This window comes from Salmo salar, chromosome 12 (assembly GCF_965601325.2).
Source record: "Salmo salar chromosome 12, fSalSal1, whole genome shotgun sequence".
In the NCBI taxonomy this organism is placed as follows: domain Eukaryota; kingdom Metazoa; phylum Chordata; class Actinopteri; order Salmoniformes; family Salmonidae; genus Salmo; species Salmo salar.
The window spans coordinates 12,358,862-12,385,236 of NC_138302.1; the positions used below are offsets into that span (position 1 = coordinate 12,358,862).

At 41.6% G+C, this 26,375-nt stretch overlaps 1 protein-coding gene and 1 long non-coding RNA gene across 2 annotated transcripts; one reads left to right on the forward strand and one right to left on the reverse strand.

Moving 5' to 3' along the window:
- The first annotated feature begins 4,445 nt into the window (after positions 1 to 4,445).
- Positions 4,446 to 24,198, forward strand: LOC106596400 (myosin heavy chain, fast skeletal muscle). Its single transcript, XM_082958576.1, has 40 exons — positions 4,446 to 4,492; positions 4,619 to 4,846; positions 5,794 to 5,940; positions 6,135 to 6,291; positions 6,650 to 6,677; positions 6,942 to 7,050; positions 7,204 to 7,296; positions 7,672 to 7,732; positions 7,940 to 8,038; positions 8,373 to 8,476; positions 8,871 to 9,009; positions 9,267 to 9,385; positions 9,538 to 9,687; positions 9,782 to 9,952; positions 11,624 to 11,927; positions 12,288 to 12,352; positions 12,446 to 12,533; positions 12,650 to 12,767; positions 12,923 to 13,046; positions 13,485 to 13,621; positions 14,083 to 14,338; positions 14,535 to 14,777; positions 15,105 to 15,281; positions 15,375 to 15,520; positions 15,699 to 15,789; positions 16,193 to 16,582; positions 16,704 to 16,830; positions 17,018 to 17,136; positions 18,863 to 19,059; positions 19,194 to 19,377; positions 19,514 to 19,679; positions 19,844 to 19,968; positions 20,130 to 20,438; positions 20,660 to 20,863; positions 21,017 to 21,142; positions 21,271 to 21,441; positions 22,914 to 23,018; positions 23,115 to 23,210; positions 23,628 to 23,759; positions 24,081 to 24,198. The coding sequence occupies exons 2-40, from the start codon at positions 4,631 to 4,633 to the stop codon at positions 24,099 to 24,101; spliced, it is 5,814 nt and encodes a 1,937-aa protein (XP_082814702.1). The 5' UTR covers positions 4,446 to 4,492; positions 4,619 to 4,630; the 3' UTR covers positions 24,102 to 24,198.
- On the reverse strand, positions 13,584 to 14,144 carry LOC106564200 (uncharacterized). The gene is made up of 3 exons (XR_001319428.3): positions 14,054 to 14,144; positions 13,865 to 13,938; positions 13,584 to 13,670 (listed from the first exon to the last, which is right to left on the reverse strand). It is a non-coding gene; the product is annotated as an uncharacterized LOC106564200 (long non-coding RNA).
- Positions 24,199 to 26,375: the final 2,177 nt, after the last annotated feature.

Below are 26,375 nucleotides of genomic sequence, written 5' to 3' on the forward strand. Positions count from 1 at the left end.
TGAACATGGCCATATTGGGCTTGTAAATGATCTGTTGCTTTAGTTTGCTTCCTGTAACTTTGCCATCGACTGTATGGGATCAAATGTTTGTTTCAAGAATAGCTCATCAGGCATCATGAAGCAATCCCAATTGACTTCAGGCTGCATGTATTTCTGACATGCAGTTTCATATCATGGCCATGGTTGGAGGTCACTGAAAGGGGGTAATAATTTGAATAATTTGGACTAAAGATCTGTACAGCTTGCTTTAAATTGCAACAGCTCCCCATTTGATCCAAGTGTTTCTCCTTGTAAATGTATTAGATTAATATTACATTTAGCCCTCCATTGACGTCACACTGCATGCTGAAAGGTGAAGACCTCATACCTATACTGTGGACCACAGAGATCTGATACAGGCCAGCACATTATTTTGACCTTATTAGTTAACCAGACGTTCCTCACATTGCTGCCACCGTAATAGATTTATAGTGAGATATGTGACCTGGAAAATAAGATCTCAATTAACCGAGCCAAGATTGGTTGTTTTGTGGATCTATGCCACAAGCATCTGACATTTCATATCCAGATTTAGATTTTTACTGGCTGTGACATTTTAATGGATTGATTCATGTAAAAGAAATGCTGACTTGAGCCAAGGCGCTGGGGTGTCTCAGCCAAACTCCTGTCTGTAGTGATAAAACTACTTTGCAAGCACAGACTGATCGTTTAAAGCACCCTTAAAATGTATTGGATCAAGAGTTACTATTCGATTCCCCCATGTGCCAATATGTACAAAACAGTTTTATAATGACAGTTTACTCAACTGCTTAATGACATCTGGCAGTTAATAACAGTATACAAGGGACCTGCAACTCTTGTTCTGGACAGCCCATCCACATGGTTAGCAGGCTCTTGTTCCACCCCAAGCACTAACTCAGCCGGTTCAGCTAAATCAACTTGTTGTGAAGGGTCATCCCACTGGGCACACCACGTCATTTAAACGTGGATAATTGGGTAATATTTGGTTGAGATGTTAATCAATGAGATTACAACCTATATTCACCCACTCAAAAAGACAGCCAAAATATAGTTGTATTTACAATGTGTGATCATTATGCTTTCAAAAATCTTAAATAAAGCATAACCAAATTCCAATGAAAAAATTATATCAGACTTTTGGTTTATTGTCACCCAAATGTCTATCACTGCATTTTCAATCAAAGTTCAAATTTGGTTTATTTCCCTGAGGTTAACTTCTGCCCAGAGCAAGTTTTGGAGCTCATGCCGGGTGTATACGACAGGTCATATATCATGCAAGATATTTGCACATTAAAATAACTTAATCTCATAACCATTTAGTTTGCATGGTGCTAATGTTCTCTCCACCCACAAACACGGCGAGTAAATATCTTGTCTAATAACAGTGGCATCGGTGCCAGAATTAGGCTGCGTTGGCAGATATATCAAACAATAAACCTTGGCTGCAATGAAGATGAGAGCACAGTCCAAGAAATGAAAAGGCCTAGATGGGATCCTTCCAGATGGTCAGCTCCCTGCTCATCTAGTGTGTCCAGTAGCCCCTTTGGGGCTTCTTGTAGGGGAGACTGGGGTTGGTTGTCTCACGGGTTGGTTGTCAGATTGCTAATTATTCCCAATCTAAATGGCGCAGTGTAATATTTTTAAGGTTCAAATGTGTGAATTCTCTGAGCTTTCGTAGCATTAAGATAATCTTTAGAACCTTCTTACAATGTCTCTTTAATAGTCAAGGTGTTTCCCAGAGCCTTTGTTAGTAACGTGTCTCTTAAGAAGCTTTGCACATCTACGAGTGACCACTCGTAGAGCAGCCACAGTGCATTGTTATTCACAGATCTTCGCTAAACATAGAATCAAGAAGTTTGGGTTATCTGTCTGACTGTGACTGCCGATAACTTCAGAACAAAGTTGACTACAAATACAAAGTTGCCAAGGAATTTAAAAGTGTTATAAACAAGTGAAGGATAAAATGTAATGTTCAATCAACTGGAGTCTATTTTGCGACCAGGCTACTATCTGTAATTTTTGCCTTGGTGTTTCATGATGTGCAACAGCATGTGAGCAAATTATGTTCCCAATCTGTGATTTGTGCATTATTATTGGGCAAGCATAATAAGCCGCCTCAATTGCCTATTTGCAGCCATAGGTGATAATATCTCTCTAGGAGCTGATCCGTCATCAGTATTGTGGAATAATTCTAATGTTTTTAAGGTAAGATTTGAATGGAGAAAGCTGATCCCAGAGCAGAGGTGCTTTTCATTCCATCCTATCAGTATCGACACATGGTCTAACGATGCATTTAGCAAACGCTTTCTCTACGTGCTTATTTGGGAAACTATAAAAAAATGTGCTTGTAAAATAACGATGCATCTGGTGCGATCATCGCAGTGCTTAAGTTACATCTCAACTGGGAAACGAGGCCCTGGGCAATTCATGTGAGCATGACAAAACATTGATGTGAGGGGAATTTATGTTTTTGTTGTTGTAAATGTTCGAACTATGAGATAATCCATGAATTATGTTTGTTAAAAAGAAGAAAGGGAGAGCTATATTTCAAACCTATATTCTGACTTCCTAGGTCAAGCCATGGGGGGTATACAGTAATGTATAGAGTATACTGCCAGTATACTTTAAATGCCAAGATCAAAATGTCATATGCTTTTCTTAAAGCATAAAATTCTGCATTTTGTTAGGAACATTGTTCAATCAAAGAAAGACATGGCTATTGCTAAGATTCTGTTTGCTCTATTGCATCACTTCCTCTTACCAAAAGAATAACCCCATACTGTGTGACATCATCAGTATTGTGGAATAATACTGCCCCTGCGATGGGGCTGGTTGTCACAAGTGGACAGAGTGTGTTTGATGACTCATAACTCCATGTTGGAATTAGATATGAGGATAAAAAGGGTCCCCATTTCAACCCAAGACATTGGTTTCCTCATAAGATATACTGGTGATGAGAAATACACACCAGAGTAAAAAGTGACAACCAACCCCGGTCTCCCTACTAATGTGCTGGGTGGACACAGCACCCCAAACACACAGGGTGTATTCAGGTGGTGAAAATGCAATGTAAATGTAAAGGAATCTGTTACTTTTTTGCAACTATTCCCTATTCATTTTATAACCGTTTTATTGAAGCCAGTTCAGCTACTAAGCGGTTAACTTCAAAGTGTAATAAAAGTTTGAGGCAGTTAATTCGCTGTCAGCAATATGACTGGATAAGATGATTGAAATACTGTACTGGTGTTATGTAAGTCATAAGAATCCTACTGGACCGTTTTAGCCGACTGAAATGTGAGACAAATAAAAGCGTCTCAAGAATCTTTTTACTAGATCATACTGTAGATAAATAACACATTAGATTTAACGGTTTTATAAGCTGTAATTGAAAGCCTAAATGTTTCTGTTCTAGATTTTACATATTAATTTAATATGGTTCCACCAGGGTGATAAATCAAAGTGAGCAAAGCACGAGGTAACGGCCAACTACGTTATAAGCATGAGGTGAGGAGACAGTTCAGATGTGTTTACAAGCTAAATAATATAAATAATAGGTGAACATATATATAAAGTTGTTGATGAAGATTAATGCCACTAAAATGGTACTAAATAAAGACAGATTAGGTTTAATGAAAACTATTATAGTTGTAGTGGGGCAACATGGACTCACTCCATTACAGTATATGAGGTTCAGTAGAGGTAACATTGGGATGAATCAAACTTTTGGTATTGTCATATTTATTAGTAATGACATCTCTCATTTATGTAAATTCAGCGAAATTCAATTCAGAGACAAATATGACATAAAAAAATAATGGAGTGTGGTGCTCCTGGAAGTGGGAGGTGCTAGTGAGACACAACCACACAGAGGTCTCTCATCCAATTCATTTCCTTTCCCAGAGTGGTCCATAATTAACTTTTGCTTGGTTGGCACTTCCAACCAGATATAAGGAGGCTGAGGCCCCAGCATCCATAAGTCAGATACCTTCTTCCTCTGTGGTAAGACCTCTCCACCTCCTTAGAGTTGTAAATGTGTCTTTACTCAGCAACTGAGGCAGTAGCTAACTGCACTGTTTAAATTGAGTGCTGCATGTCTCTTGTAAGATTTGACAATATGCAATCAAGTGCCATTGGTTTTCTTTAAATGTGCATTACTTCAAATCTGTAACTTCCTTTTATGGTCTAAAGTGGTGCTCCAGCACCTGTTTGTAAATTAAGGGAGTAGTCTAGAATGCAACTGGGTTTTCAGGGGTATTTATTTCAGTAGTAAGTGAGATGCTATTAGGAAAATGAAAGTTAGCAGTTGCACCTGTAGTTTAAATTGACATGGCTTTATTATTTAGTTAAATGTTTTTTAGACAATCTGGGGTTAAAATGATAAGGCTTTAGACTTTTGCGTTTTCACAACACTCTCATGTTTCACAGAGTCCTCCAAGAAGTACACATTCATCTGTAGGAGGGGAAAAAGAAGGTGAGACATGGTTTGAGTCTCCTCATAAAAAGTGATGAGAATATTCTGTGAGAGATACCACTCACCTAACTCTGTTGACTGGGGAGGAAGCACCACAGAGTCAATCATGTTTCATCTCTTTCCTAGTTATCCGTCACCATGAGTACGGACGCTGAGATGCAAATCTACGGCAAGGCTGCCATATACCTCCGTAAGCCTGAGAGGGAGAGGATTGAGGCACAAACCGCACCCTTTGATTCAAAGAACTCCTGCTATGTGACAGACAAGGCAGAGCTGTACCTTAAGGGTTTAGTCACTGCCAGGGCCGACGGGAAGTGTACTGTAACAGTCACGAAACCTGACGGCACTAAGGAGGTAAGCCTGATCTGAAAAGTATTCAAGGTCAAGTTCGTGTAATTACTCTGTTTCATGAAAAATCATCAAAATGATCAAAAACATTTCAATAGACAATATGTATCAGTAACAACAGATAGATTGAACATGTATTTGTTTTTGTAAGCAGAATATAACCTTCAAACACATCATGTTTAAAGCTGCTATTTAAAATTGGCATGGAACTTTTGATATTGACAAGTCAAGAATCACCAGTTATGTGTCAGTGGGTGATAACTAAGTAGTTGGATTAAATGTTGGATTGAACTGTAATATTAATGAGCAAAAAGCATTCAGTCATGTCCACTTTGATCAAATCAAATCAAACTTTATTTGTCACATGCGCCGAATACAACAAGTGTTGACCTTAGCGTGAAATGCTTACTTACAAGCCCTTAACCAACAGCGCAGTTCAAGAAGAGCTAAGAAAATATTTCCCAACTAAACTAAAGTAAAACAAATAATAAAAAGTAACACAATAAAATAACAATAACTAGGCTATATACAGGGGGTACTGGTAATGAGTCAATGTGTGGGAGTACAGGTTAGTCAAGGTAATTTGTACATGTAGGTAGGGGTGAAGTGACTTTGCATAGATAATAAACAGCGAGTAGCAGCAGTGTACAAAACAAATGGGGGGGAGGGGGGTCCAATTTAAATAGTCCGGTGGCCTATTGATTAATTATTCAGCAGTCTTATGGCTTGGGGGTAGAAACGGTTAAGGAGCCTTTTGGTCCTTGACTTGGCACTCCGGTACCGCTTGCCGTGCGGTAGTAGAGAAAACAGTCTATGACTTGGGAGACTGGAGTCAATTGTTTGGGCTTTCCTCTGACACCACCTATTATATAGGTCCTGGATGGCAGGAAGCTTGGCCCCAGTGATGTACTGGGCCGTTATCTGTGTGTAATCTATATTCCTGACTATTTCAGGAAGGAAAAGAGTTCAAAGATGCAGACATCTTCGAGATGAATCCCCCTAAGTATGACAAGATTGAGGACATGGCCATGATGACCTACCTGAATGAAGCCTCTGTGTTGTATAACCTCAAAGAGCGTTATGCAGCATGGATGATCTATGTAAGAAACCTGCATTCAAACACTCACATACATGAACAAAATAAATACACACATAAATGAATGGTAGAAACCAAAACAAATCAATACAGTAGACCCACATCAGTATACCAAAGTATACCCACATCCTTACATAAATCCAGGTAAAAGTACATCTGACTTTACTAATCCACAAATGTAATTATGCTTTCATCCAGACCTACTCTGGGCTCTTCTGTGCCACGGTGAACCCCTACAAGTGGCTCCCAGTGTACGACGCAGAGGTTGTCAACGCCTACAGAGGGAAGAAGAGGATGGAGGCTCCACCCCATATCTTCTCCGTCTCTGACAACGCCTTTCAGTTCATGATGATTGGTACGAGCTCTCATGGATGGATGGAGGAATGGATGGTTGGATGGAGGGATGGATGGATGGTTGGATGGATGGATGGTTGGTTGGTTGGTTGGTTGGTTGGTTGGTTGGTTGGTTGGTTGGATAGATGGATATTAAGTGCTCATGGATAGATGGATGGATGCATCAATGGAAATTAAAATATGCATCAGAAAGGTATCTCCTGTTTTCTAGTCTAGGTATTAACAGTTTTCTGGGAATATCTGATTTCACTACCCTTGAATAGAATGTTCCAAAGTAAAATTCATGATGATGCTATGAATTAAAAAATGTCCCCATAATGTTGCTTGAGTATGATAAGCAATATGTTTTTTGGTTCCAGATAAGGAGAACCAGTCCGTCCTGATTACGTAAGTTGTTTACTAAAATGTCACTTGAGAAAGTGTTTCTATTGTAATAAGTTGGGTCACTTGGTGTGATGAAATACATGACAATATGAATGGATTAGAGCATTAGGCTATGTGTAATAACGAGTCGATGAGAAGTAGTATTTGTTAAAGACTTATGTCAGAACACAGGTTAACAGTGTATTTGTCTATGCTATTTCTTAGTGAAAGCCAATCTTACACTCGGACATGTAACTAAAACCCCTCTTTCTCTGTCATATAAACCAGTGGAGAATCCGGTGCAGGAAAGACTGTCAACACCAAGCGTGTCATCCAGTACTTTGCCACCATTGCAGTGTCTGGTGCCAAGAAGGAAGCAGAACCTGGCAAAATGCAGGTAGGTTGTTGTTATGTTTGCCTTTTTAACACATTTCAGTTTGGTTGGCTATATAAACTTTTTTTCCAGTGGTGAATCCTCTTTCAAGCAATTGAGAAAAACTAACTTGACAATGTTACCAGTTTTTGAGCAACTTGTGTTTGTCTCAATCAGGGGTCTCTTGAGGATCAGATCATTGCAGCTAACCCTCTGCTGGAGTCTTACGGTAATGCCAAGACAGTGAGGAACGACAACTCGTCTCGCTTTGTAAGTATGAAGGGCATACTGTGGAAGTTACCTTATATTGGGAAAAAATTTGTTATACAGATACGTTATACCCTTTCGTTATACAGATTTACAATTTTATTTTGATCACTGATTTGTTGCTGAAAATTCGAACTTGTAGTGTATTCGAGGTTCTAAAATTGTAATTTTCATCTTTAAAATGTCATCATAATTCACATTTCCTGTTGCTGCAGGATTATTTTCCTGCTGTAGCAAACTGGATCCTACATCAAGCTCCTATATCTGTATCAATAGATCCAACATCTGTCCAACAAACTGTAACGTTTAAAGGGGTCTATCAAAGTAAAATGTTAATTTATTTGTTGGCCTATTTCTAACCCCCATGCTCTGATATAGGGTAAATTCATCAGGATTCACTTCCAAGGTGGTAAACTGGCTAAAGCTGATATTGAAACCTGTGAGTTAGTTTTGATTGTTTCTCAATGCTTTCCTAAATGCACACAGAATTTATTGGGGAGATCATTCAATTTAAATGTATCTCATGTTCTCTCTCTTGCTCTCTCTCTTGTTCTCTCTCCTTTTTCTCTCTCTCTTTGTGTCGTTCACTCTCTCTCTCTCTCTCTCTCTCTCTCTCTCCCTCTCTCTCTCTCTCTTTCACCCTCAGACCTGCTGGAGAAGTCCAGAGTGTCCTTCCAACTGCCCGATGAGAGAGGCTACCACATCTTCTTCCAGATGATGACAGGCCACAAACCTGAGCTAGTTGGTACGACAAAGTAGAGGTTCAGAGGAACTCTTTCCCACCCCAATCTGTGTAACTTGTTAAAAATATTTATAGTACACACTAATAATACTATTACAATGATTACTTACAAGGTAACAAGGCATCTAGACATTTGGAAGGTCTCTGGGAAATATCTATCAAGTAATGCACTGTGATGCACTAGTCCACAAGTCTCAGTCTCCTCTTTTGATGCTATTTATTATATACTACATGTATCATTGAGTCCATCTACTGAGTAAAGGAGGGAGAGATACTGTAAAGGTAGGACAGCAGAATTCTGAGACTTAACTGACAAGCTGTTCTCTGTTGTCCACAGAAATGGCGCTCATCACCACTAACCCCTACGACTTCCCCATGTGCAGCCAGGGACAGATCACTGTGGCCAGCATCAATGACAATGAAGAGCTGGATGCCACAGATGTGAGTCAAACAAAGGGTTCACCAAACTCTAGATATGGAATGGATAGGACCACCATACACACTGAATGTACTGTGAAATTCCAACTTGGTGGCAGCTGAGAATTTTCATCTATGTTTTTGTTTGATTCTAAATGCCTTGTGTTAGTTAGGCATGTGCCTCAAGGAAATCTTCGTGCCGTCCACAAGAGAGCACCACTAAGTGCCCTGTGGAACTGTGTAAAACTAATTTTGTGCTGCCATCTACTAATGTGTGGCCAAGCGTTATCATGTGGAACAGAGAAGCCAGTCAAATCTATCCATCCCATTTGTTCTGCAGTGAGCAGCACAGAACTGTAGTGTAACTGACCAAACTACAGTTCAGTTCATCACTGTTGTACTTCCTCTTTAATGCCAGGATGCCATTACAATCCTGGGTTTCTCTAATGATGAGAAGGTTGGCATCTACAAGCTGACAGGAGCTGTATTGCACCATGGAAACTTGAAATTCAAGCAGAAGCAGCGTGAGGAGCAGGCCGAGCCAGACGGCACAGAGGGTGAGTCCCACTCATAGATATACAATATGTAGAACATTAGTCCCATTCCCCAACATAGAAATAGAACACCTAAGACAGACAGTGCCACATGAAAGTCAGGCAGGAGATCATTTTTGGAGAACAAATTCCAACCTCCACAAATGTGGGTGAATCAAAACCTAGCTCACAAAGATGTTAACCAAACTATTGTGTCAGTGTGAAATCAGAAACAAGTGATCTTGTGTCCCTGAGTCTGTTGTTGTTGGTTCTCTCTCCAGTGGCTGATAAAATCGCCTACCTGCTGGGCCTGAACTCAGCTGAGATGTTGAAGGCTCTGTGCTACCCAAGAGTGAAGGTCGGCAACGAGTATGTGACCAAGGGACAGACTGTGCCTCAGGTAAGGCGGCCAAACACAGAATCTACCATTTTCTGAGCACCGGAATTATTGTTGGGGCGAGTGCATTGCTTTTGTTTTTCCAAAGCTTGTATCACCTTATCACTAGACATGGTCAATATCTCACATATTAATTTGAGGTATTATCATTGCAGGTTAATAACTCAGTCAGTGCTCTGGCCAAGTCTATCTATGAGAGGATGTTCTTGTGGATGGTCATCCGTATCAATGAGATGTTGGACACCAAGAATCCAAGGCAGTTCTATATCGGTGTGCTTGACATTGCCGGGTTTGAGATCTTTGATGTGAGTATGAGACCAGAACAAGACACTTAGATGTGATTGAGATGGATTACAGTCTTGTATGTTGAAATGAGCCCTTTTAAAATTCCATCAACAGTACAACAGCATGGAGCAGCTGTGCATCAACTTCACCAATGAGAAACTGCAACAGTTTTTCAACCACACCATGTTCGTCCTGGAGCAAGAGGAGTACAAGAAGGAGGGAATCGTCTGGGCCTTCATTGACTTCGGCATGGACTTGGCTGCCTGCATTGAGCTTATTGAGAAGGTAAGCTGTCTGTGGGGATTATAATGGACCATAACACCATAGCTCATACAGAGCGTTGTGTGATTATATTATCACAGTGGTACAACATATACAGTATTAAATCCACTGGGGATGCCAATCGAGTAAAAAAAAAAAATCCATATTACAACCTGTGTTGTGATAATTGCGTTCTTTGCTCTATAACCTGTTAGTTTTTGTGCTTTGACAATGAGATATGGGGCGGCAGGTAGCCTAGTTGTTAGAGCGCTGGACTAGTAACCGAAAGGTTGCAAGATCGAATCCCCGAGCTGAAAAGGTAAAAATCTGCTGTTCTGCCCCTGAACAAGGCAGTTAACCCAGTGTTCCTAGGCCGTCATTGAAAAATAAGAATTTGTTCTTAACTGACTTGCTTAGTTATATATGGGTGAAATATATACAGGCCTAAGGCCGAGACAATAAGAAGACACAGTGGTAGAATAAATTCAACAACACCTTTGTTTCATCACAAAACCGGAGAGCAACATCTGTCTCGTGGAGTCCATAATGCATGTAACAAACAGTTACATGACCTACAGCATGGTCAGTCAAGTACATCTATTGATTTAGAACCACAGAGAGTTACTGCAAGTCGCAAAGAAAACAGGAGCTGCCCCCCTCCAATATTCCAGCACCATTTCAATATCATCAAATAACCTATGCTTAGTCTAATACAGTGAATGAAAAGATTCCAAAAACGATTTTAGTCCAATCAACCTAAGCTAAATGTGTTTGTCCATGTTACTAATGTTTGTGTGAGTAAGTAGAAACATGTTGACTCACCCTACTTGCAGAAACTTAAAAGCTTAAAAAACAATTGTTCTAAGCTACCTGGCTAAAATGCTTGCTCGCTATTCTAACTTCCTTTCCTGGGCAACGATTAGGTAGTCAACATTAGCCTTCTACATCTAGCTACATATTGAACTTCCTTACTTTCAGGCCAAAGCACAATGTATTAATTTTATAGTTGGATCAGAATTGGTGTTAGAATCATTGGCCAGTACGTAGAATTAAGTAAAACTATGAGTCCAAGTCCCTATCTCCATCCATGGCTAATTTAGGAAAGGGCCAATTTTAGCTAGCTAGCTAGCTATCCTCCAGAGGACAACAACACAATGAGATGCAACAATTTAAGTTTTTCTTTCTGTCAATGACATTTGGCTTGATTTGGTGTGAAGCCAAATCCAAACTTTCCTTGGCACATTTTTTGGTGCACCAGGACCATTCACAGATTAGCTCACTCAGTTTAGCTCAACTCTGATTTGCTGTTTTTGTATGAAAAATTATATATAAAGGGAGGCCAAATGCTCTCTGGCTTCTCTTGCATTCAATGCTACAATATCATACTCTTTTTGACCAGACATAATCAGGTAGAAGGGCTACACATACAGAGGCAGAGGGGTGCAGTTCTGCTCACTCTGATGCTTTACCTGGTGAGAGACATTCAGCCTCGTGCTAAGCGAGACGAAAGATACATTATATTATGTCAATTTCTTTGGGAAGCCTTGCTTCCCTTGGCACCCATTAATATATGCCACTGACTGTTGAGAACTCAATATGTTTCCTATTATGTGTCCCTAAATGAATATAATCCTATAATAGCATGTTAACTAAATGTAAATATCACTAATTTGATATACATCTCTTTTCGTAAAGCCATTGGGCATCTTCTCCATCCTTGAAGAGGAGTGCATGTTCCCCAAGTCTTCAGACACTACCTTCAAGGACAAGCTGTATGCCCAGCATCTTGGAAAAACAAATGCGTTTGAGAAGCCCAAGCCTGCCAAAGGCAAGGCAGAGGCCCACTTCTCCCTGGTGCACTACGCCGGTACTGTGGACTACAACATCACTGGGTGGCTGGAGAAGAACAAGGATCCCCTGAACGACTCAGTTTGTCAGCTGTACCAGAAGTCCTCAGTCAAAATTTTGGCTGCCCTGTATCCCCCTCCCCCTCCTGAGGGTAAGACTAGCATCATGTCATAATATTTAACTAAATACTAGTTACAACTCAGACCCAAATGTTCTTTAAAGTCTTTCAATGTATCACAATTTCTCAGGTTTATCACTGGGTTGATTTACTCATACACTCGGTTAATTTAATAAAACAATAGGTGTTATTTTAAACAATCTCATTGGCAGCATTTGCCTCTAGATAAGTGTGAAGTTAACCAGAGATTCTCTGATTTATAATTAGTGTGCTTGCTGAAGACAAGACCACTCTAGATTTCTTACATACTCTTATTATTAATATTCTATTTATTCCACCCACTCTAGGAAATTTACTTTTCTAGTTATCTTTTACTTTTCCCCATTTTAACAGATAAAGCAAAGAAAGGAGGCAAGAAGAAGGGTGGTTCCATGCAGACTGTGTCCTCCCAGTTCAGGGTGAGCTTTTGAAATGTGTATATTCAGTCCTTCAAAAGGTGCATTGATTATCATAAATGATGTCTGAGAAAATGGTTTGTAACCCTCCTACAGGAGAACTTACATAAGCTGATGACCAACTTGAGGAGCACTCATCCTCACTTTGTGCGCTGCCTGATCCCCAACGAGTCAAAGACGCCAGGTACAATAAATATTGAGTTAAATATGTAATCTTATCAGTACAGTACCAGTAACCTTAACAATCCCAATCTTTAACCTGTTTATGAGTATTAAAAGAGACTTGTTTTGTTTTACCAGGTCTGATGGAGAACTTCCTGGTTATCCACCAGCTCAGGTGTAATGGTGTACTGGAGGGCATCAGGATCTGCAGAAAGGGCTTCCCCAGCAGAATCATCTATGCTGACTTCAAACAGAGGTACACACGTGCAAGCACGCAAACGCACACACACATGCACACACCACAGAAAATATCTGCTCCAAGGGTTTTCCCAGCATCAGAATTGGCTGACCTTTAATGAAATATAACCAACATATTACAACTTGACATGTTAAAAATGTCTCCTCATTCAGGTACAAAGTACTGAATGCCAGTGTCATCCCTGAGGGCCAGTTCATGGACAACAAGAAGGCTTCTGAGAAGCTGCTTGGATCCATTGATGTGAATCATGAGGATTACAAGTTTGGACACACCAAGGTCAGTCAAATACCCCCAGTAAAAGCTGACAACAAAACACAACTTGAATGATAATTTAAACCCGAACCATATAAAATCTCTCCAGGTGATCTATCCATCCTTTTGTTCTTTCTTCTTCATTTCACTAATGGAAAAGCTGGAAAAACATTGTAGTGTTTTTCTTCAAAGTCATGCATCACAAGTATAGAAGAGAAACTAAACTCATTATTATGTGCATTGTGTTAGAGTGGTATGGCTTCAGTTATCTGTATCTGTGTAGATTATTAATCTACTGTAGAATAACTCAAAATTTAGAAACAACCTATCCCATGATTTGTTTGTAACCATATCAAAGTTAATGTTTAAATCAATCTAGTGGTGTTGTTCCCCTCTTTTGATTCCAACATTTCTATCTGTCACCATCTGTTGTTCCATTGACCATGTTAACCTGTGTCTCAGGTGTTCTTCAAAGCCGGTCTGCTGGGTGTCCTGGAGGAGATGAGAGATGAGAAGCTGGCCACTCTGGTCGGCATGGTCCAGGCTCTCAGCCGTGGATTCCTCATGAGGAGAGAGTTCACCAAGATGATGGAGAGGAGGTGAGGAATAGTAGACATCTGGGCAAAGCTTTCTGTCAACCACCTGTATCTAATGCATTATGATTACATACTGTATATGCTGTGAGCTGTTCAGAATGAGAAAGTACATCTTATAATGGTCTACTAAAGCTTTTGGGTTAATTCATTTAGTCCAGAAATGGATGTAGCAACTAAGGATTCTAGCATTATAGCTGCAGTTTGGGATTTGGCTGTTCAATTGTCATTTAAATGTGTGGTATTTACCCATTTATTCTTGAAGTATATAAAATGCCTCATGAGCTTAGCATGACTGTCAGTCCTTGCATCTAGTCCGCTATCTGTGAATTAAAGAGGAGTTACATTTCCCTTGCTTATCTGTAAACAAACAGTGGCAGTTGGTTCTGTTTTGTTGTTCATCTAATCACAGAATGTAGCTTTAAGCATGTCACTCACCATGCCACTCCATCCTTTCTGTCAACCAGAGAATCAATTTACGCCATCCAGTACAACATCCGCTCATTCATGAATGTGAAAACGTGGCCATGGATGAAGTTGTACTTCAAGATCAAGCCCCTGCTGCAGAGCGCTGAGACTGAGAAGGAGCTGGCCAACATGAAGGAGAACTATGATAAGATGACAGCAGACCTGGCCAAGGCTCTGTCCACGAAGAAGCAAATGGAGGAGAAGTTGGTGGCCCTGACGCAGGAGAAGAATGACCTGGCGCTCCAAGTCGCATCTGTGAGTGAAAAAACAGCATTGATTACGGGCAAATTTACATACACGTTAAAACAAATACATATGAACACACATTTTTATTGCCCATGTTATATATCTCATGAATTTCTATAGATTTGCTCTGACCTCTTTGAGTAAAATGTATATTTTGATACACAAAGTGAGGCCTCTGATTTGTTTACTCCTGTTCTGAAACCAGGAAGGAGAGAGTCTGAACGATGCTGAGGAAAGGTGTGAGGGGCTCATCAAGAGCAAGATCCAGCAGGAGGCCAAACTCAAAGAGACGACCGAGAGGCTGGAGGATGAGGAGGAGATCAATGCTGAGTTGACTGCCAAGAAGAGGAAGCTGGAGGATGAGTGCTCTGAGCTGAAGAAGGACATTGATGACCTGGAGCTCACCCTGGCCAAAGTGGAGAAGGAGAAGCACGCCACTGAAAACAAGGTCTTGTGTCTTACCATAGACAGTCTAACCAAACAATAATCTAAACAATAATCAACTCAAAACATAGCTTAACAGAAATGGAATTCACTTGTACAATAGTAGAATTTCAGTTGTGGGGTACTCCCAACATTCATTGCATGTTCTGCTCCCCCTCATTTATGACTTCCATTCAGTACACTGGCATGATGAACACTGACATCTAGTGTTGAATATATAGTATAGTAATTGTTGATGCAGTGCGAATCTAAATGAAATGAATGCAATATATAACAAACTAAATCTCCCCTTTAAGTGACCAAAGACTAATTTTGATGTTGCCGTTTTCAGGTTAAAAACCTGACTGAGGAGATGGCATCTATGGATGAGAGTGTTGCCAAGCTGACCAAGGAGAAGAAAGCCCTCCAAGAGGCCCACCAGCAGACACTGGATGACCTGCAGGCAGAGGAGGACAAAGTCAACACACTGACCAAGGCCAAGACCAAGCTGGAACAGCAAGTGGATGACGTGAGTGGGGTTTGACATTTTGGCCATGAAAGTATGTAAAATGATATCTTCAGTTGTTTAGATTTGAACAATATATGTGTTTTTATCTTCTAGCTTGAGGGTTCTCTGGAGCAAGAGAAGAAGCTCCGTATGGACCTTGAGAGATCCAAGAGAAAGCTGGAGGGAGATCTGAAACTGGCCCAGGAGTCCATAATGGACCTGGAGAATGACAAGCAGCAAGCTGATGAGAAAATCAAGAAGTAAACGCAAACAAATGACTACAGTACTACCTGCTATAATGGTTGTTCTTGACTAATTATTGTAATTATGAATTACCATTTACATGTGATTCTTAAAAGCAAAGTGAATGGTATGATCCTCTCCCTTTACACATCAAAGCAAAACCAACTCTGCAATCAACGTGTTTGTGTTTCTTAGGAAGGAGTTTGAGACCACCCAGCTCCTCAGCAAGATTGAGGATGAGCAGTCTCTGGGAGCTCAGCTGCAGAAGAAGATCAAGGAACTCCAGGTATAGTACAGGATATAAACTCCAGTACAGAAAAGCACAGACTTCAATCATTTCCTTTGAAAAAAAATGCACACTTTTTCTGGCAGCAGACAGTTTTCCAGGTGGCTTCTGATGGCTCAGTAGGTTGGAAGATGGTGTTTCTTGTTGGTGCTTCTTACCATCCCCATTCAGCCCTCAATGACAATATCCATGTTAAAATGGCTTATATCCATCTCCTCTGTCTAACTTCTTACCTTTGAGGGTTTGGCTCCTGCATGGGACACTGTCTACTGAATATATTAGTGTAACTGTCTTTGTATTAAACACATTTATGCAAAATATACATACTATATTTATTTTGTGAGGTTCAATTGTTTTAACTGTATTGTGGTGTTTATCCCCCCTGCTCCTACCCCTGTTCTAGGCCCGTATTGAGGAGCTGGAGGAGGAAATTGAGGCTGAGCGCGCTGCCAGGGCTAAGGTTGAGAAGCAGAGGGCTGATCTCTCCAGGGAACTTGAGGAGATCAGCGAGAGGCTGGAGGAGGCCGGAGGCGCCACTGCTGCTCAGATTGAGATGAACAAGAAGCGTGAGGCTGAGTTCCAGAAGCTGCGTCGTGATCTTGAAGAGTCCACCCTGCAGCATGAGGCCACAGCCGCCGCTCTGCGCAAGAAGCAGGCCGACAGTGTGGCTGAGCTCGGGGAGCAGATCGACAACCTGCAGCGCGTCAAGCAGAAGCTGGAGAAGGAGAAGAGTGAGTACAAGATGGAGATTGATGACCTCTCCAGCAACATGGAGGCTGTCGCCAAGGCTAAGGTGAGTAGTAATGTTTTGATCAAGCAGTGTTGAGGATGGTCAACTACATTACCATTCAAGTGAACTGAAGTTGACAGGAGTCACATATAAAAAGTAATGATGGAACATGTTTCACTAACAGGGCAATCTGGAGAAGATGTGCCGTACTCTTGAGGACCAGCTGAGTGAGCTCAAGACTAAGAATGATGAGAATGTTCGCCAGGTCAACGACATCAGCGGACAGAGGGCCAGACTCCTGACAGAAAATGGTACCATCAACAATGAACAACAAGCCAATGCTTTCATTTAGTAGAAAACAATACGTGTTGTGGGCTGTATCCACATAGGTGGTGAATAGTACAGTAGAAACTAACAATGCCCTACGATACCTCAAAATACATTTTCAATCTTAGAAAACAGTGACCCTATTAACAAGATGTTCCTCTGTCCCTGCAGGTGAGTTTGGTCGCCAGCTGGAGGAGAAGGAAGCCCTGGTGTCTCAGCTGACCAGAGGAAAACAGGCCTTCACCCAGCAGGTGGAGGAGCTGAAGAGGGCGATTGAGGAGGAGGTCAAGGTAAGGGACCCAAAATGGAGAGTTTAGAGCCATATCTTTACATAGACGGTGACTACACCACCCTCAGACTCCTAGTGTCTCTTCACCCTCAAGAGTCTTCTACTGTCTCTCTACCCTCAGAGACTCCTACTGTCTCTCCACCCTCAGAGACTAGTGTAACCAGGGGGTGAGGCCTCATTTAACACAGTAAATTCATCAGGCTTAAGCCATGTTTCAGTCAGGCCAATGACATCAAGATTATGATCAGTGATTAGTTCAATGACTATAACTGCCTTGGAAGTGAGGGATCTAACATTAAGTAGCCCTATTTTGAGATGTGAGATATCACAATCTCTTTCAATAATGACAGGAATGGAGGAGGTCTTTATTCCAGTGAGATTGCTAGAGCGAACACCGCCATGTTTAGTTTTGCCCAACCTAGATCAAGGCACAGTAACGGTCTCAATGGGGATAGCTGAGCTGACAATAGTGACTGTGTTAGAGGCAGACTCAACTAAGCTGACAGGCTGGCTAACAGCCTGCTGCCTGGCCTGCACCCTATCTCATTGTGGAGCTAGAGCCCTGTCTATGTTCATAGATAAGATGAGAGCACCCCTCCAGCTTGGATGGAATCCGTCACTCCTCAGCAGCCCAGGCTTGGTCCTGTTTGTGGGTGAGTCCCAGAAAGAGGGCCAATTATCTACAAATTATATCTTTTGGGAGGGGCAGAAAAAAGTTATCAACCAGCGATTGAGTTGTGAGACTCATCACTCCCCATAAGTGGGAGGGGGCCAGAGACAATTACTCGATGCCGACACATCTTTCTAGCTAATTTACACGCTGAAGCTATGTTGTGCTTGGTGACCTCTGACTGTTTCATCCTAACATCGTTGGTGCCGACGTGGATAACAATATCTCTATACTCTCTACACTCGCCAGTTTTATCTTTAGCCAGCACCATCTTCAGATTAGCCTTTACGTCGGTAGCCCTGCCCCCTGGTAAACAGTGTATGATCGCTGGATGATTCTTTATAAGTCTAATACTGCGGGTAATGGATTCGCCAATGACTAGGGTTTTCAATTTGTCAGAGCTAATGGTGGGAGGCTTCGGCGGCTCACACCCCGTAACGGGTGGAGGAGAGACCAGAGAAGGCTCGGCCTCCGACTCCGACTCGTTGCTTATTTTAATGGGGAAAACCGGTTTAAAGTTTCTGTCGGCAGAATGAGCGACACCGGTTGAGCATTCCTACAGCATTTCCTTCCAGAAGCCATGAGAAAGTTGTCCGGCTGCGGGGACTGTGCGAGGGATTTATACTACTATCTGTACTTATTGGTGGCACAGGCGCTGTTTCATCCTTTCCTAAACTTAAATTACCCTTGCCTAACGATTGCGTCTGAAGCTGGGCTTGCAGCACGGCTATCCTCACCATAAGGCGATTGTTCTCCTGTATATTATGAGTACAGCGACTGCAATTAGAAGGCATAATGTTAATGTTACTACTTAGCTTCGGCTGGTGGAGGTCGTGTAGAACCATGTCCAGATAAAGCATCAGGGGTGAAAAAGTTGAATGTAAAAAGTCGAGCGTGGGGAAAAAAGTGAAATACAAAACGATAATTAAAAAGTAAAACTGTCATTTTTGGCAGGTAGCAAAGTAACGTTAGCAACAAACCACACAGCTTCACGTAAACAAGTCCACATAATTTGTTTGACTATCTCACTCATCTCTCCTTGTCTTCTTTCTCACAGGCTAAAAACGCACTGGCCCACGGTGTCCAGTCTGCCCGCCATGACTGTGACCTCCTGAGGGAGCAGTTTGAGGAGGAGCAGGAGGCCAAGGCAGAGCTGCAACGTGGCATGTCCAAGGCCAACAGTGAGGTGGCTCAGTGGAGGACTAAGTATGAAACTGATGCCATCCAGCGCACAGAGGAGCTGGAGGAGGCCAAGTGAGTCGCACATAACAGAAAAACTCAGATATGGTGTGGAAGGTGTAGTGGTAGGGGGCTCTGACAAAATGTTACATCAATATGTATTGTAACATATCTCTCACTCCATAAAACCTCCCTCTGTTGTCCAACAGGAAGAAGCTGGCCCAGCGTCTGCAGGAGGCCGAGGAGACCATTGAGGCGACCAACTCCAAGTGCGCCTCCCTGGAGAAGACCAAGCAGAGGCTGCAGGGAGAGGTGGAGGACCTCATGATTGATGTTGAGAGAGCCAACGCATTGGCCGCCAACCTCGACAAGAAGCAGAGGAACTTTGACAAGGTGAAAATGAATAAACCTCACCATAGGGTGATATTTACTGTCTGCTATATGATTATTTGTAGTATAATTGTAGTATATTTATAATTCAAAACTCTTCATCAATGACTTCTGATGAAAATCCCATGGATTCCCCTAGGTTCTGGCAGAGTGGAAGCAGAAGTATGAGGAGGGTCAGGCTGAGCTGGAAGGAGCTCAGAAGGAGGCTCGCTCTATGAGCACTGAACTCTTCAAGATGAAGAACTCCTACGAGGAGGCTCTGGATCATCTGGAGACTCTGAAGAGAGAGAACAAGAATCTGCAACGTGAGCATTTGACAGCAATTCTATTTGGCTCATGTTTCATTAGCAATATTAATTGCTGTTAATAAATTCACTGTTATTATGATTCAATGTCAACTTCAGTGCATTGGTGATATCCACTGAAAATCTCCCAAGTGTAAACTGCCGCTGTGTGTGTGTGTGTGCAGAGGAGATCTCTGACCTGACTGAGCAGATTGGAGAGACTGGCAAGAGCATCCATGAGCTGGAGAAGGCCAAGAAGACCGTGGAGACAGAGAAGTCTGAGATCCAGACCGCTCTGGAGGAGGCAGAGGTACAAACTACAGCTGTTTGATGGGAAAAGCAGTGGAACACTAGCAAATGCCAGCTACAGTGAAATGCTGTCTGTATTGGAGTTTATTGTAGTCATATATATTTAATTCCTACATATAAATATATTGAACACAATTGGCCTGACTGCTTCTGTTTGTCCAGGGAACACTGGAGCACGAGGAATCCAAGATTCTGCGTGTGCAGCTGGAGCTGAACCAGATCAAGGGTGAGGTGGACAGGAAGATCGCTGAGAAGGATGAGGAGATGGAGCAGATCAAGAGGAACAGTCAGAGGGTGGTTGACTCCATGCAGAGCACCCTGGACTCTGAGGTCAGGAGCAGGAATGATGCCCTGAGGGTGAAGAAGAAGATGGAGGGAGACCTGAATGAGATGGAGATCCAGCTGAGCCACTCCAACAGGCAGGCCGCTGAGGCCCAGAAACAGCTGAGGAACGTCCAGGGACAGCTCAAGGTAAAGGGACTGGGACATCAGGCTCAAAAACCTGAACATGGAGAGGGATTTGTTTGTGAATCTGTAGAAAAGAATAGAACAGAGGATTTGAATAGAGTAGTTTATGTACTAAAGGTAGCGATACTGGGGAAATTCTTTCCAATTAAGATTTCTATCACTGATCGATCCTATCACCCCTACTTCCACTAGTCCTAATGAACGTATGTCATTGTGAACCCCAGGATGCCCAATTGCACCTTGATGACGCCGTCCGTGTCGCAGAAGACATGAAGGAGCAGGCAGCCATGGTGGAGCGCAGAAACGGTCTGATGGTGGCTGAAATCGAGGAGCTGAGAGTTGCTCTCGAGCAGACAGAGAGAGGCCGCAAAGTGGCTGAGACTGAGCTGGTAGACGCCAGCGAGCGTGTTGGACTGCTGCACTCCCAGGTATGGGTCAAAAGCCATTTCTAATGAAACTCAACCAAGCATACAGTTTAAACACACCTGGAATTTGACAGTGCTTGCCTTAGATTTTCATAATTTCAGTCTTGTGACTTGCAAGTTATCTTGAGAGTCAAACAAATCATCTTCCTCCTTCAGAACACCAGCCTTCTGAACACCAAGAAGAAGCTGGAGACTGACCTGGTGCAGGTGCAGGGAGAGGTGGACGACATCGTCCAGGAGGCCAGGAATGCAGAGGAGAAGGCCAAGAAGGCAATCACTGACGTGAGTCCTTGAATTACATCAACTTGATTTGTCCCCAAGTGCCAATGGTAGCAGGGCTGGTTAAGAACAACAAAGATCTGAGAGGGACGTTATGATTGGTGCATAAATTAAACAAACTATTATTCCAGGCGGCCATGATGGCTGAGGAGCTGAAGAAGGAGCAGGACACCAGCTCTCACCTGGAGAGGATGAAGAAGAACCTGGAGGTCACAGTCAAGGACCTGCAGCACCGCCTGGATGAGGCTGAGAATCTGGCCATGAAGGGAGGCAAGAAACAGCTCCAGAAACTGGAGTCCAGGGTGAGTTACCAGCAGGGTGGATTAAGGTGGATTAAAAGAATGATTGCTGGAAATGTATTTGATCATATAAAAATACACAGGAGCATTGTTTAGTGACTTGTTCTCGCAATAACCCACCTAGATTAGGGATTCCCAAACTTCTTTGCATCGGGGACCACCCCTTTTGTGATAGCGAATTCATCAGGGACCCCCCCCTCATAACATCAGAACACAACTCCTACATTAAAGTGCGATAAAAATAGCATCCACGCAGATTTCCTTTGACTTCTTCAGTGCATGACTGGACTAATCAAGTCTCGGGCCCTGGGAAACAACATTCTTAAGTCCCCCCTCTTTGCATCAGAGAGAAAATGTTGCAGTTTTAAAGGTCATTTCCTGTCATTCTACACATTTTGCCTTGGGGCAAAAAGAAAATGTTGCTGTTTTAAAGCTTAAATTTAAGTGAATTTATGATCACAACAAAACAAATTATAATACTTTTACACTTATTTAGTGGAGTTGGTCCAATACCTTTAAATAAATTCAAATGTATTCATCTAAATGCTTCATTCAGACTTAATTGTCTCAGCAGACTTCTTCTAATCTGCCATTTCATTCATAATAATAATAATAATAATAATTCACAATAAATATCAACACAGAATATAATATACATTCATCGAATTAATCTCATAGTAATAATTTCTCTCTCTATAGTTACATGTCTCATTCACCGGCCGTTGCTAGGGAAGCTAGCGTTGCTATGCGGGGCAACCAGCTAGCAGGCTAATGGCTGAATTAGCTTGTAGGCTAGCGGACATTAATAAGTTCATAAAACCTAAAAACACAACATAACACCTCAACAAACATATGTACATACTCCAGAAACATTACCGTCTTGAATATAGTGATTTTACACTCGCTTACCTTCAAAATAAATATATAAAAATGTATTTGTCGGTGCTTCTGACTTTCTGTTGGCTCAATTGGCGAACTTCTCTCAACTGCCATAGCACGAGCTCCATAATAGAAGAAATGTCCCAACATTAAAACATGCGAGTGGCGGCATCTAGTGGCCATTCTGGTACTGCACCATACGCCACTAAGCACATGACAACATGGATACAAATACAAGAATAATTGAGTTGTGAGCCTCCCAGACCCGTTGTTTATCTAAGAGTTAATAACATAAATTGTGGATGAATAATATTACATTGTACTGTATTGCACCCTCTAAACGTTTTCCAAAGATCCCTGGGTGTTTAATCTATTCTTGCTAGAAATATACATAAACAAATTGAAATGTAAATTCCACTTTGAGAACCATTGACCTAGATAATGAAAAGTTGTTGTTATTATTACAGAGTACATAGGAACAGATAACAACTGTGCCCCCTTGACTGGGTAGAAGACTAAACCTCTGCTTTACAAATATTTGTTACGTCTGATTTCACCACCTCCAGCAAACTCCTACGTTTATTTCTTCCACAAAGGTGCGTGAGCTCGAGACTGAGGTGGAGGCAGAGCAGAGAAGAGGTGTAGACGCGGTCAAGGGAGTTCGCAAGTATGAGCGCAGAGTCAAGGAGCTCACTTACCAGGTAAGATAAAGTGCATTCTTTACACACTTGACACTAACACAGAGAGGTTTGTGTATAAAACTATTGTGACATTGATTCTTTGCTCATCTCCCACAGACTGAGGAGGATAAGAAGAACGTTAACAGACTTCAGGACCTGGTAGATAAGCTGCAGATGAAAGTGAAGGCCTACAAGAGGCAGGCTGAGGAAGCTGTGAGTCAGACTCTGAAAGCATACATTCGAAAATGTAGTTGTTCTCTACAAAACGTAATGTCCATACGATTTAGTTGAAGTGTTGCTACAGCACATCAGTCAACAGGGATAATTGATAGTGCAAGTAAATGCTGATGAAATTATACACATTTATGAGTGCCTCCTATTCCTATGTGTTACAAACTTAAAGGAGAGGGGGTTGAACATGAATTTGCTGGTCTAGTGGTAGTGCTGGTGGCAGCGGTTTGATCCCGTTCTGACACTCACTTTCTCTGCTCTATCATCTATCTCCCTGTATACATTGCTTTCCTAAATCTGCCAATATGTGTTTTGTTGAAAATAATGTTTTAATTTCCTACCTGAAGCTTCAAACTTTAAATGCTGATGTTCTGCTCTCCCTCTCTTTTCCTCACCCAGGAGGAAGCAGCAAACCAGCACATGTCTAAGTTTAGGAAGGTTCAGCATGAGCTGGAGGAGGCTGAGGAGCGTGCTGACATCGCTGAGACTCAGGTCAACAAGCTCAGAGCCAAGACCCGTGACTCTGGAAAGGTACAGAACTGCTGTTCAACCTATACCTGATTCATGTTCAGATATGACCACATCAACACCACCTATGATTCAGTCTTCACAGAGGTCAATACTGACCTTTTACACTCAACTGTATTTAAGATCTCTAAAAAGAACATTTCAAAATATTATTTCAAGTTGGTACTTCAAAATTGACAATTTCAAGCTGAGCACTGAGCATTAAATGCATGATCCATATATTTATCATGTTCATTATTATTACTGATCCATTATATTCTATCCATATACGTATCATGTTCATTATTATTACTGATCCATTATATTCTTTCTTTCTTCTTACAGGGAAAAGAAGTTGCTGAATAAACAAGACCAAAGTCTTATCATTAACCTGTGTTCCATAAAATATGATTTTCATGGTGAAATGTTGAGCATTGATTAAAAACATGTAGGCCTACATACACTTCCTTTGTGACTGTGGACTTATTACTCCGCAAACAGATTTTTCATAACATCAAATATTTTACTTTCATTAAAGGAGCAACCTGTGATTTGAACAACAATAGTGGTCACCCAACAAAGCAGTTTGTTTTTTGTAAACAGCTGAGGGATGAGGCTGAAGAAATGTAACCACCCAAATTCTCAGACTGAGCTTTGGATGCAAGTTTGTTGTTGCTTAGCCTTACTTTTACTGAATTCAATGTAGTTCAGCCATCCTCTGCATTTAAGCTTCTGCTTTTTTCAAGGTAATGCTGGTAGATTGCCATTGGAGAGAATGACTAGTGTGTAAAAATCAGACACTGACTAAATATGCATGTCAATTTCTAGCCTTGCCCCCAGTCGTTTACGGTGCGATGTCTGACAACACAAGGCTATTCAATGGCTGACAGAGACTGATTTAACTGATATCTTGACAGAAAAGTCAGTGAGAAGATACTTTATGTAATCAACATTTGTTCATCCAAATAAGACAGGAAGCAAATAGTCCTAGTATAAACTTTCTAAATGACATTTTACATCACAGTACCAGCTTTGCCATTGTATGTGCAGCCATGAGTTCACCAGTTTAAACTGCTAAGGTCAGAGGGTCCAGGATCATTCTAGTCATTCTATTTCTATGGCCATAACACTGTTATAGGGCACCACAACAAATACCGTGCCTTCGGAAAGTATTCAGACCCCTTGACTTTTTCCACATTTTGTTACATTACAGCCTTATTCCAAAACTTATAAAATTGTATCCTCCCCATCAATCTACATGCAATACCCCATAAAAAAATAACAGAAATGTCACATTTACATAAGTATTCAGACCCTTTACTCAGAACTTTGTTGAAGCACCTTTGGCAGCGATTACAGTATTGAGTCTTCTTGGGATGATGCTTCTGGCTTGGCACACCAGTATTTGGGGAGTTTCTCACATTCTTCTCTGCAGATCCTCTCATGCTCTGTCAGGTTGGATGGGAAGCGTCGCTGCACAGCTATTTTCAGGTCTCTCCAGAGATGTTCGATCGGGTTCAAGTCCTGGCTCTGGTCGGGCCACTCAAGGACATTCAGAGACTTTTCCCGAAGCCAATCCTGTGTTGTCTTGGCTGTGTGCTTAGAGTCGTTGTCCTGTTGGAAGGTGAACCTTCGCCCCAGTCTGAGGTCCTGAGCGCTCTGGAGCAGGTTTTCATCAAGTATCTCTCTGTACTTTTCTCCGTTCATCTTTCCCTCGATCCTGACTAATCTCCCAGTCCCTGCCGCTGAAAAACATCCCCACAGCATGATGCTGCCACCACAATGCTTCACCGTGGGGATGGTGCCAGGTTTCCTCCAGACGTGACGCTTGTCATTCAGGCCAAAGCGTTCAATCTTGGTTTCACCAAACCAGAGAATCTTGTTTCTCATGGTGTGAGAATCCTTTAGGTGCCTTTTGGCAAACTCCAAGCAGGCTGTCATGTGCCTTTTACTGAGGAGTGGTTTCCTTCTGGCCACTCTACCATATAGGCCTGATTGGTAGAGTGCTGCAGAGATGGTTGTCCTTCTGGAAGGTTGTCCTTCTGGAAGGTTGTCCTTCTGGAAGGTTCTCCCATCTCCACAGAGGAACTCTGGAGCTCTGTCAGTGTTACCATCAGTGGTGGAAAAAGTACTCAATTGTTATACTTGAGTAAAAGTAAAGATACCTTAATAGAAAATTACTCAAGTAAAAGTCACCAAGTAAAATATTACTTGAGTTAAAGTCTAAAAGTATCTGGTTTTAAATGTACTTATGTACAGTGGTGTAAAAAGTATTCAATCATCATACTTGAGTAAAAGTAACAAAGTAAAAGTACATGTTATACATTAAATTCCATATATTAAAGCAGCAGTGGTGGATGTACTTACGTTTCATACTTTTACTTTTGATACTTAAGTACCTCCACCACTGCTTAATATAAGGAATTTAATTTGATACTTAAGAGCCGTAAATCCCAAAAAGCTAAATAGCCAGACCTTTTATTTGGTTTGAGCTTTTCCGAAAGGTAACAGTCCTACGAATGCAAGAAGAGCTCAGATAAAAAAAAGGGGGATTCTCAAATAGGCAACACTTCAAAATACATCTCTTACAGACAAAATATAATTATGCCTTAATAATGAAGGAATATAGCCTGTAAACGT